We start from the raw sequence: 10,871 nt of genomic DNA, 5'->3' as shown, positions 1-10,871 counted from the left end.
CACGGCGGGCCCGCCCCTCACAGCAGGCCCCGCCCCTCACAGCAGGCCCCGCCCCTCACGGCAGGCCCGCTGCTCATAGCAGGCCCCGCCCCTCACGGCAGGCTCGCCCCTCAGCCCCTGGCAGCAGGCCACGCCCCTCGCAGCAGGCCGCGCCCCTCGCAGCAGGCCGCGCCCCTCGCAGCAGGCCGCGCCCCTCGCAGCAGGCCGCGCCCCTCGCAGCAGGCCCGCCCTCAGGCGGTGGCGGCCCCGCCCCTGCGTCCGGAGCCCCGTGCGCACCGGCCGGCGGCAGCGCTCACTGCAGCCGCCGCGGAGTGCCCCACCCCTACCCCAGGCTCCGCCTACCGTCCCCACCCCGTCCCGCCCCTCGCCTCCCTTCGCGCTCGGCGCAGGCCGCCCCAGCCCCGCGCCCAGCCGCCTGCCCGCACCCTGCGGGCCAGCCCCGCCTGGCGCCCCGCCCGCTAGCGGCCGGCCCCGCCTCGCCGCACGCCGCTCCCCGGAGACAGCCCGCCGCGGCCTCCAGGCTTCCCCCTCCCCCTGGCGGCGGAGGCCCCGCCCCCCGCGGGAAGCCCCGCCCCGCCTGGGGGTGCGCACGGGGGAGAGTGGGTTTCCCTTCCGGAGTAACTGCCGCCCCCCCGCCCGCCGGGTTCGCTTCCGGCTCCGTCCGGGGGGCCCGTTCCTGGTGCCGCTTGCCGAGGGGAGCGCGGGGCCCATGGAGCCGCGGCTGTGAGGCGCCCCCGGCCCGGGCCCGCTGCGGGAGCCGGGCGGAGGCCGGAGCCGGGAGCCGCCCCAGCCGGAGGAGATGGACAAACTGACCATCATCTCAGGATGCCTCTTCCTGGCCGCCGACATCTTCGCCATCGCCAGCCTGGCGAACCCGGACTGGATCAACACCGGCGAGTCCGCGGGTGAGGGGGGCCGGCGGCGGGGACCCGCCGGGGGGGCGGCAGGCGGCCGGGCGAGGGGCTCCGCCGGCGCCCGAGGAGACGGGGGCGGGCGGGGTGCGTGGCCCGAGGCGGCGGCGGGGACCCGGGGAGGCTCCCCCTGAGGGGCGCTGCTGGGGCGGGGGCCGCGGGGCCCTGGCGCTGGGGCGGGGGGGCTGGCTTGAGGAGAGCGCGGGGGGCTGGCTGGCCGGGGGGTGGCCGGGCCGGGCCCGGGGAGTTGCGGGGGCTGCCCTCGGTGCGGCGAGGGGCGAAGCGGCCGGTCGGAGCTGGCGGGACCTCGCTGCGAGGCAGAGCCGCGGGTGGCCCGGCTGCCGCCCCCGCGGGGGAACGAACCCCGCCGCCCGGGGAGGGGGGCCTGCAGAGCCACTCACCCCACTCCGCAGCCGGTGGAGCGGCGGGCCGGGGCGCCATCCCCGCCCGCGCCCCCGAGGCTCAGTCACCTTGGACAGGGAATCGGGATCGGCCGCTCCGCGCAGGTGGTGGCAGGTTGTGAATCTGCTGTGCGACACCGACGGTTCCCTTGTGGCAGGGCAGACCTTGCTGGCCTTGTCTCTTTCACTTCCCCCCCCCACCCCCCGATTATTTCCTGCGAGCTGATTTTTATCAGCTTTCAAGCCCAGACCCCATGTGGTTTTTATTTTAGAAAGTGATGTGGTTTTCTTTAAAAGAACAAGGATTTGTGCGCCTGTCGTTTTACTAATGATGTAATTGTATGAACAATTTATTTCAGCCTGTTGATAAGGACCTGCGTGTTCTGATCCATGGAGTGGGGAGAGATAATAGGAGGGCTGCTCTTTGGTCTCGTGTCCCAGAGAAACCCAAATTTCCGTGTCAGGAAAGGAAGCCATCCTTGCTGCAAACAGATGAAACTAACTTAGCCACCTTTTCCTAAACTTCTAAGTTCCAAGCGAACCACAGGTATAGAATAGAGAAAAGTGATCTTGGGGTAAAGGCGTCAGTCATAAATTCTTGCAGAGGGTTTAAAAAATTATGTTTGTCTGTCTCGCGTGTAAGTGGGTTGAACTGGTTGAAACGGAGTCATATTTTCTTTATTCTGATGAGGCAGAGTATCAAAAATGTTGGATATTAGGGATTGATGACTGGGCATTTCCTTTGACGAGGCTTATGCTTATGGTTTCTTCAAATTGCTTCTAGTTATGTGGTCTAGAACCTGGTCTTTCCTGCACAGTCCAGAGGAGAGGGACAAGTCCTTTCCCAAAGTGCAGCATTCAGGAACTCCCTAGATGACTTCACTGTTCCTCCTGTAGCTATTTGTGATGATCTTGCTGCCTATGGCTATATAAAAAGAGTTGCTTCTTTCTTCTTACAATTCCATCTAGTAGCAGTGCTGCAGTAATGAGCCCTTCTTCAGCAGCTTGAAGTCAAATAAAATAATCTTCATTTTAAATGTTTAAGTATGGCTTTCTTAGATCCTGCCTCATGTTAACAGATCCTATGCAATGTGCAAGATACTGGATTCTCTCTGCCTGTATAGAAATGAGATAACAAAAACTATTCTGAAGAAATTACTGGTGGAAAGAAAGGTCTTGTGGGATCTAAGCATGCTCCATTACATTCTGCATTAAAGAAGGCTGTTTAATAGCTCTTTATAATACAGGGTTTTTTTCCTGAAATATTACACCTAGAAATCATTAATTCGTAGTTACTTGATGGATGATTATTTAAGAATCATCTGACATTTCTGTCCTGTACTCCTTTTAGAGGTGCAAATAACAGTTTTAATTTTAATTAGGCTGGCAAGCATGAAATCTGTATGGATTTTTTTAAAGGACTTCACTAGTCAAATAATGTTTTGACAGACCTAAGCCTTTTTTTTTTTTTTTTCCCTATTTTGAAGCCAAATTATTTGATAAAATCATAAAGGAGAGCTAACTGTCATCCTTCCTTAATGACTCTTTTGTTGATTTGTATTGATAGAGGATTCGATAGACTCTATCAGACTTCTGGTTAAAAGCAATATAAACTTATATTTGTCATACCTTACACCTAAAACGAGCCTTTTACTCAGACTGTAAAGAAAGGAAGTGTGAGGATGCCCGTTGAATCAAGGACTTCCTGTAGCAAACACTGTAGTATTGCATTGTGAGATAAATGCTTTTATGAGTGCCATTCATTACCCGGAGACTGCAGTGGAGAAGCATGGCACGGGAGGACACAGCCCTGATGCTAAATCCTGTCCCGGCTGCTAGTGAGGTTCAGGCACTCTCAGCAGACGACCGTACTTGGACCACATTCAAGCCATCCAACTTCCGTATGTGCCACTAAGAAGTAGGGTTTTTTGAAGCATCCTGCTCTCAGCTGGTGAAAGAACCTGTTTGGTGAAAGAAAACACTTCTTTGCTTTACCTCTTGTGTTTTTAGGGTCATCTGTGGGAATTTTTCTAGATTCTGCTTCTACAAGTCAGCCTAGTACCAAGGAGAAAGGGGAGTAATACTGTTTCTCTGCTTGGCTGCTGTCCTTGGGGTTCTGAAAGGCAGCGTGGAACAGCCTGCTTTTCTCAATACTGCAGCTGTTTGAGAATTACATAGAGCAGAGGTCTTGGCAAACCTGGGAAGGCAGCACTGCATTGGCTCATTCAGAGCTGTTTACAGCCATTAAGGTTGGGAACCTGGGTTTACGTTTCAGGGAAAAAAAATGAAATCTGTTCTGATTTGAATGCTAAACAATATGTACATCTTAGTCCTGACATAACGATGATTTTCTGCTACATTGGATAGCAAAATAAATCAGTGGCTTTAATGCTTTTCTGAAAAATCTAGGTTGTTTTAATTTTTTTTGTTGTTGTTTAAAAGGAGCTTATGTTCTGAGGAAATTGATATAGGGGGAGGGCTGATTAGTCTCCTAAGTCTTGCTCTTAAAGGTAAGTTTTAGTAATTTGAAAAATGTTGGCTATAAAAATTCCTCTCTAGCACTGTAATTAAGAGCAAAGGATTTCAACTGAAATCATTGAAGGTTTCAGATGCTTATCTGTCTTTAGGTCAGAGGAACTACACTTTTGTGGACATGGGTCCAAGTCTCCATTGGGTGCTTTTTCTTTGTGTAGTTTTGTAAGACTTGTTCATTAACTTGGTTTCACGTATTTCATGCACCTTCAAGATTATAAAGGAAAGATGGAATTCAAATGGATTTTTCTTTCAGAGAGTTCTCAGTGAGGTTTTGTTATTCATGGTGTGCGAGTACAGAATACTGATAACTCCAATCTGGAGACCAGCGGCTTCTCAGTATTCTTGCACTGACATCCTTTTCTTATCAAACTAGTATTCTATGTGAGAAATAGGGACAGAGTTGGCTTTAATTTAAGCCAATGCCTAAGCTCCCACTGATTTCAGTAGTAATGAATTTTGTTGCTGTATCTCTACATTGCTTTTGTGATGAACTATAAAAGCTGATAGTTTTGTCTCTATATGTTCCTTTTTTGTGTGGGAGGGTCTTTAATGATTTTGGTATTTTGTCTTCAGTAGGGGGGATAGAAGTTGCTCTAACTTCAGCTCAACCCTTTTGTAGGGAGAAGGGTATGAGTAGTATGAACAGTTGAAATTAGACATGTTAAAAGCTGTACATGTGGGGGGCGTTGACAAATTTCAAAAGCTTTTAGGGTAGGTCAGATAATTCAAGAGGATAATTTAATCAAATAAAATCCCCCTTCAGAAAGCTAAGCTATCAGTTTGTTTATGTGACTTAGTCATCCTTTCCTATGTAGCATGATGGTTCATTTGATTCCAATTTACAGAACAACGTGTACCTTTTTTTATAGCAGTCATTAAGTTAATATAGATGTCAGAATTTAAGGCTGCTCAACTCTGACGGGTAACTTCTAAAGCAAGTATTTATCACATCTTCTTATGTTGATACATCTATCACAACGGGAGACACGGTATAATGTTATGGCCAGGCCACTCGGCATATGCACGACAGTGCTGACTTGGGTGATGTTAGCGTTCAGCAGAGCTTCCAATTCCATCTTGAATCTGTGACCTAAGCATCAAGGTCACTTACGTTAGAAACTACATTTTTCATTTAAACTGCCTTCTGTAACCATGCTGTGCAGTAACTGTCTGATGGTAAATCATAAATCTACAACATGCCGCTCATTTTGTCTGTTTTGTTTACAAATGCTGCCTTTACATGTATCTTCCAAAGTATTATGTGTAGTTCTTGATTTTGCATACTCAGCTGCTTTTTTATTTGTGAAATATGATTCCAGATTAGATGGTATCTATGGACGTATGGAAGAGCAAGCTAGAACCAGCAGGCCATTCCTCCTGAGGCAGTTAACTCCCTGCTCCTGTGAAATAAGTCATATAGTACTAAGTGGCTAATTACTGCTGTTCAGTATTACTCCTCTGCATGTGATAGCTCTTCTTGAGGAATTTTACTCTGCAGTTGCAACAGGAGTTGGAGCTTTATTGGGATCAGCTTAATGAATTATCACAGGTGATGCAACCAAGCAGTGATTCCCAGCTCCTGCTGAGCTTGAGAACATATTACCACTGAAATATTTTTCTCTACTAGGAGCATTGACTATACATGGAGTAAACTCAAGACCACATGAAGGTACCTGAATGAACCAGTATATCTAAATAGAGTAGAACAAATAGAATAAACTAAATAAAGCATCAGCAACTTGAAAGAGGGTGTAAACTTGACTTCCAGCTAGCACTATCATTCTAAATACAGTTGACTGCTCAAAAAGTAGTGATATGTAAAAATCAGTATGGCATATTACCACTTCTGGGCTTTAGGGGTTATGCTGAGAAACTGTTAATGCACAGGGCTCCTCTGTGGCGGAATTCATGGTATAGAGCAATCATTGTGCTGTTCACTGAAGTAGATAGTGTTTTGTTTTGTTTCTTTGATGTATGGATAGTTGGCTTTTCAAAAACTGTTGGAAAAAGGGTTCTGGTGATCATTTGCTAAGCACCTTGCAATATACTCAAAATACAGTATGCTTCTCCCAGTTCTTCTCAGTAGAGAATGATGGGACATGATGGGAAGCAATTCTACAAAATTACTCTTTCCTAATGTTTTTTGTACTGTATGATGTGGTGACTGTGACAGGAAAATTTATTTGCCCTTTCATGAACCTGTTTGGATTGCATGCTGAGAATACAACCCCCCACCCCTCCAAAAAAAATTAAAAAAAAAAAAAAACCAAACAAAAAACCCACTCCACTGATGATACAGAGAAAGAAGAGTTATGTACTATCATGCTCTAGAAAGAAGCGACTGCTGAAAAGCAATCTGTAAAGCCATCTGAACATCAGAGTGTTAAAATTAGATTCTGGAATATAATTTCTAGGAAAACACTTTCCTTTTAGTAGATGCCCCCAAGTGTGGGAGCAAGGAGGGAAAGGTGGTGCTTTGTGGTGTGTTACTGATCTGGACAATGAGGGGATTAGGACCTGCGCTAAGATGCAGGCACTAACAGTAGTTGCATCTTAGAGATGTTGCCAGTGCCTTAAAAACAATACAAAACTCAAATAAGAACTAGTAAGGACTGCCAAGGAATCTAAACCCCATATAATCTGAATACTCTTAACAAGAGTAGCCCATTAATAGGTGTGCCTGGACTTGGATAAATTGACAAAGACAATGCTATTGACAAAAAAAAAAAAAATTGACAAAGACAATGCTATCTTTAAAATTACCATTTCCATTCCACTTCATGACTGTAGATGTCTTTCAAGTGAATGTAAAACTCTTACCAAGCAGAGTGTTTGAATTGTGCCTGGGTTCTGTAATCAACCAGGCCTTCAGGCACAAGGAAAATTAATAGTAAGGCATTGTTGTAATGAATTAATTTTGTGCTTGCTCAACCACTCAACATTGAAACATATGGAACTATTTTATGTGTAGGAAGAATCTCATGAAAGAGAGCTGTGTCAGCCTGGTTACTTGAGCCTGCCAGAGCAGAGATGAGAGAGCCGATTGTTTTTGGCCATAGAGGAACTGATGTTGTACATCTGCTTTTTAACAAACACAAATTAATACTGCTTCTGTTAGGTGACCAGTTTTCTCTTTAGTGTGTGAAGCTACAAAACTGTTAGTTTGCCTTCCGCCAACTCCTGTTGAATTCTTCATTCTCTAATTAGTGTTAAAGAATTAGGTAAGAAGTACCTGATTATAGAGGACAGATCTGGGAGCCAGTAACTTGTATTTACCTTTCAAATCTAGCATCTGGCGTGACTGACTGTGGATGTTGGAAAGTTATTGTGGTAGTACCTCAGTTTCTTCCTCTGTAAAACAGAGGTGGTACTTTAGCGCAGAAATTCTGTTAATGTTAGCAGCAAAGCTTTAACTGAATTTTTGTTTAAACTTTTCTTTCCTATCACAAACAGGAAAAAAAAATCTAAGAATACCAGGTATTACATTCATCTTTTCTGATAGTAGTTGTTTTTGCTAAGGTACTTGAGTTTCAGGTATTTGGAATAACTTTTTTCTTTAAAGTATTTATTCACAGCAGTATGTACAGTCACTGTAGAGCAAAATTATATTCAGTATGTGCAGATACAGATTTGTTTTCTGTCTTGTGCTTTACTCAAGAAGAATTTAGTTGTAAATTTGCTTTATAGATGGTATAAACTGGGAGGGGTGCCTTGCTGAGGCTTCAGCTTTGTGGCTTCAGGAACTCTCTGAGTTTCACTAATAGTGATGATTTTGTAAATCAGCTTAGAGCTGATCTTAGGCGTATGTATTACATTTGTTGCCGCAGTATGACACTGAGATTAACAAAAGAATGACTTAAATATATGAGTCTTAAAAGTAAAGATTCAATAGCATGTGTTGCAAAACAAAGATTTAAAACTATCTGAAATAAAAAAAAAGAATCCTGTTAATGATGGAGGCTTATTAAAAACATTTGTATTGTTTAGTTTCCAGTCAGCACTTACATGTCAGCAGCATTATGTAAACTCCATTTGTGCTTTTGCCAAAGCAAAGAAGATGAGTAGGTCAAACTTAAAAGTTTGACCTACTTCTTTTTTTTTATAGGTATCTCACAACAGCTCAACTTTTTCCCAATTATTTTTTGCTAGCCTTGAAACAAAGTAGAGAGCACTAACGCTTCTTGTCTGCTGCAGTATGTAGGAATTTTGTCTTACGTAGGAGTTCTTCACCTAGTTCTTGAATTCTTTTCCAGCAATGGTTGATACCTGTGTATTTCAGAAGAAGGTAACTCATGGGCGAGGAGGAATATTGACCTTTGAAGAGGTTAAATGCTGCTATTAATTTTAAAATCAAATACAAAAAGATCTTTGTAGTATGGAACAAATGCAATGTGGAGGTTGGGTTTAGGTCTTGTACAAAGTAATTTGGGAAAATTATAAATTATTACAGATTTATAGTTTATAAAATTTTAAATGTAAAAATCAATTTCTTATTACACAATTATAGTTGTTACTGTGTTTCACAGTACCTAGAAATTTAGTCATTAACAGAGGTTTGGGGTTTTTTATCTATTGATTAATTTAATTTATGGAGCAGTATATGCAGGAAAAAAGTTCCATGGTGATTTTGCAGCAATCCCCTTATGCGTGCTCCAGCTGCTTTGCTCAATCTCACTTTTCTTTCCGAAGTCTCTGACTGATGGAGATACACACAGATCTGAAAAACTGGAGATATGGCCAAGAAGAGGATCTGTGCAGGGTACGTGTCTGTTCTAAGGAGAGGGGATACAAGCTAAAGCATTTGACTGGCAAAGAAAGCACTTATATTGGCCTCATTCCATATGAATCTGTATAGAGTGAACAGTCATAGGTTATATACTTTCTCAAGGTGAAGCTCTTAGTTTCTTCCTTTTATATCATATTTGATTTCCTATTTGATGTATTGCCTTGTATATGTTTTTTAGATTTTGTAAATAGAGTTGATGACAAGAGTTTGGTCTCTTGGGTACCTTAGGAAACATAATCTGATTGTGATGGTTTGTCTGTGGGACGAGTTAGTCAAGTATGAAACACTAGCTGCTAAGAGGCTCAAAATTCCACAGAGTATATAGAGTCTAGTTCCTCTCTTTGAGCAAAACATACTCTGTCTCTTATGTCTGAGTCCTTGGGATGAACTAAAACGTTCCCTCGTGAAGGCATCAAAAGCCTCCCAGGGATTTACTGCAGTATCAGAGGCCAGCATTTCCTATCCACGCAGTGTAGGGTGGTGAGCAACAGTTGGCTGCCACCCAGGAGCCTCATGGTGGCTGAAGTTCTGTGCCATAAATTAGAAAGCACTTTGGGATTATTAAGGATGACAGTCTCTCAAGGTGTAATGATTAATAACCCACTTACATGTTTAAATATTTGTCCAGTTGAAGATGGTTCATATTAGGCCTTGAACTTGACCATGAGCAATTCTTTGTGCAGTTGTTTGGACACTGCATTAGTAGGGCTGAGCTGTCTGCACTTGGTACGTCCAAGAATTTAATGATCAAATGACAGTGTTCATAGGCAGTAAAGTCTAATAGTTTACTTTTATAGTGCTCATCATTGAGCCACCTTCCCAGTTGATAGGGTTGCAGTTCTTACTCCTGGGTTTCCTGTTCTCTTGCTGGTCATTGCCCAAGTTCTTGCCTTGTTTCCACTTCTTTTGCTGTGACTGCTATTGGCAGCAATGCAATTTAATTGTCTCCGAAGGAACAGGTATGGGATTGGAATAAGATGGAATGGGACAACTGATAGTTCATTGTGCCCCAGACAAAAGAGCTGCTTTGCGTCTAGATTCTTTCTACGCTCCTCAAACTGATGGCATATATACTAATGTTATTAAAATATCTCAGTGAAATTGCTTGCTTTCTGCAATAAAATCTTCGTATGCATCTGAAATGAGAGAGATCCTGACTTCCATGATAGGCAGGGAAAATGTACAAGTAAGGGGGAATGGTTTTATCTGTAACTTCATCAGTATGAGCTTAATGTATCAGACGTACACAACATTTAATTGTAATGTCTTTAGACCAAAGCAAAGTGAAGAAAACTGTAGGAGGTTGTCATGGACCTCAAGTTCCCTGAAGGTTGACTTTTGTGTAGAGGGCGACTTGTTTAACTTGAAAATTTGCTCTGATGTTTAGTCTTCTCTGTACAAAATAGAGATACAAATTGCAGTATAAAGAGGTATTTTTTCTTAGGCATAGACAGCAACCAACAGGATTCCCACAGTCAGCGGAAGCATCAGCTCCAGAACTGCCATGGTGGAAGATTCTGATCTCCTTTACTGTAGAGGAGAGAATGCACTGCATCTTCTGTGCCAGTTGATGTGAGGAGCGTTGTAGGTGTTGCGTGCTGTGGGGGAAGAGGAGTCACAAGGGTGAAGAAAACTTCCCCCCCCCCCCCAAGTTGAATTCTGTTGTGAAACGAATCATGCACCTGAATTCATGTTTTAATGCTGTAGTTCTCCATTGTAGAAACTTGTGTGGGAAGGAGCATGTTTCACTGTTTTTTGAACCCACACTAAATTAAATTTAAAAACTATGCAACAAGATTGTACAGGAAACCTGAAAAGATTGAATGGCCAAGAATTTCTAATGTGGTCTCATAAATTCTTTCAGTGGAATATTATTGGGTCATTCAGCAATTACAAGAAGCACGCTGAAGCTTAATAAATGAAAAATGGTGGAATAGAGCAAAGGCCAGGAGTAGTAGTTGCTGTTTCACAAACAGAAGTCTGTTGACTTATGCCCCATGTAATCTGACGTAAATGCTCTCTGTAAGTATATGTTCACTAAGATGAAGTTGGTGATAGACAGAGCATTTCTTGGCTGTTTATACTGAATCTAAAATTAGAGAGAATTCTGTTTCAGAATGTCAGTATAACAACTGTATAAACATATGTTAACAGATATTCTTTGGAGCACTATATAACATCTGATTGCTTTTTAAGAATAGCCTCACTTGTTCAGAAAGGTCTGAGCCTTGCTGTTTA

The 10,871-nt window shown here is 43.9% G+C and overlaps 1 protein-coding gene across 1 annotated transcript in view; it reads left to right on the top strand.

Moving 5' to 3' along the window:
• The first annotated feature begins 610 nt into the window (after nucleotides 1-610).
• MOSMO (modulator of smoothened) overlaps nucleotides 611-10,871 on the top strand; it is a 33,089-nt gene continuing 22,828 nt past the window's right edge. The window contains exon 1 of the mRNA XM_037382821.1: nucleotides 611-905. Coding sequence (XP_037238718.1) covers nucleotides 800-905 — 106 coding nt within the window. The 5' untranslated portion in view covers nucleotides 611-799. The remainder of the gene's footprint in view (nucleotides 906-10,871) is intronic.

Source organism: Falco rusticolus, chromosome 4, assembly GCF_015220075.1.
Source record: "Falco rusticolus isolate bFalRus1 chromosome 4, bFalRus1.pri, whole genome shotgun sequence".
In the NCBI taxonomy this organism is placed as follows: Eukaryota; Metazoa; Chordata; class Aves; order Falconiformes; family Falconidae; genus Falco; species Falco rusticolus.
This window is presented reverse-complemented; position numbering and strand designations above follow the sequence as displayed.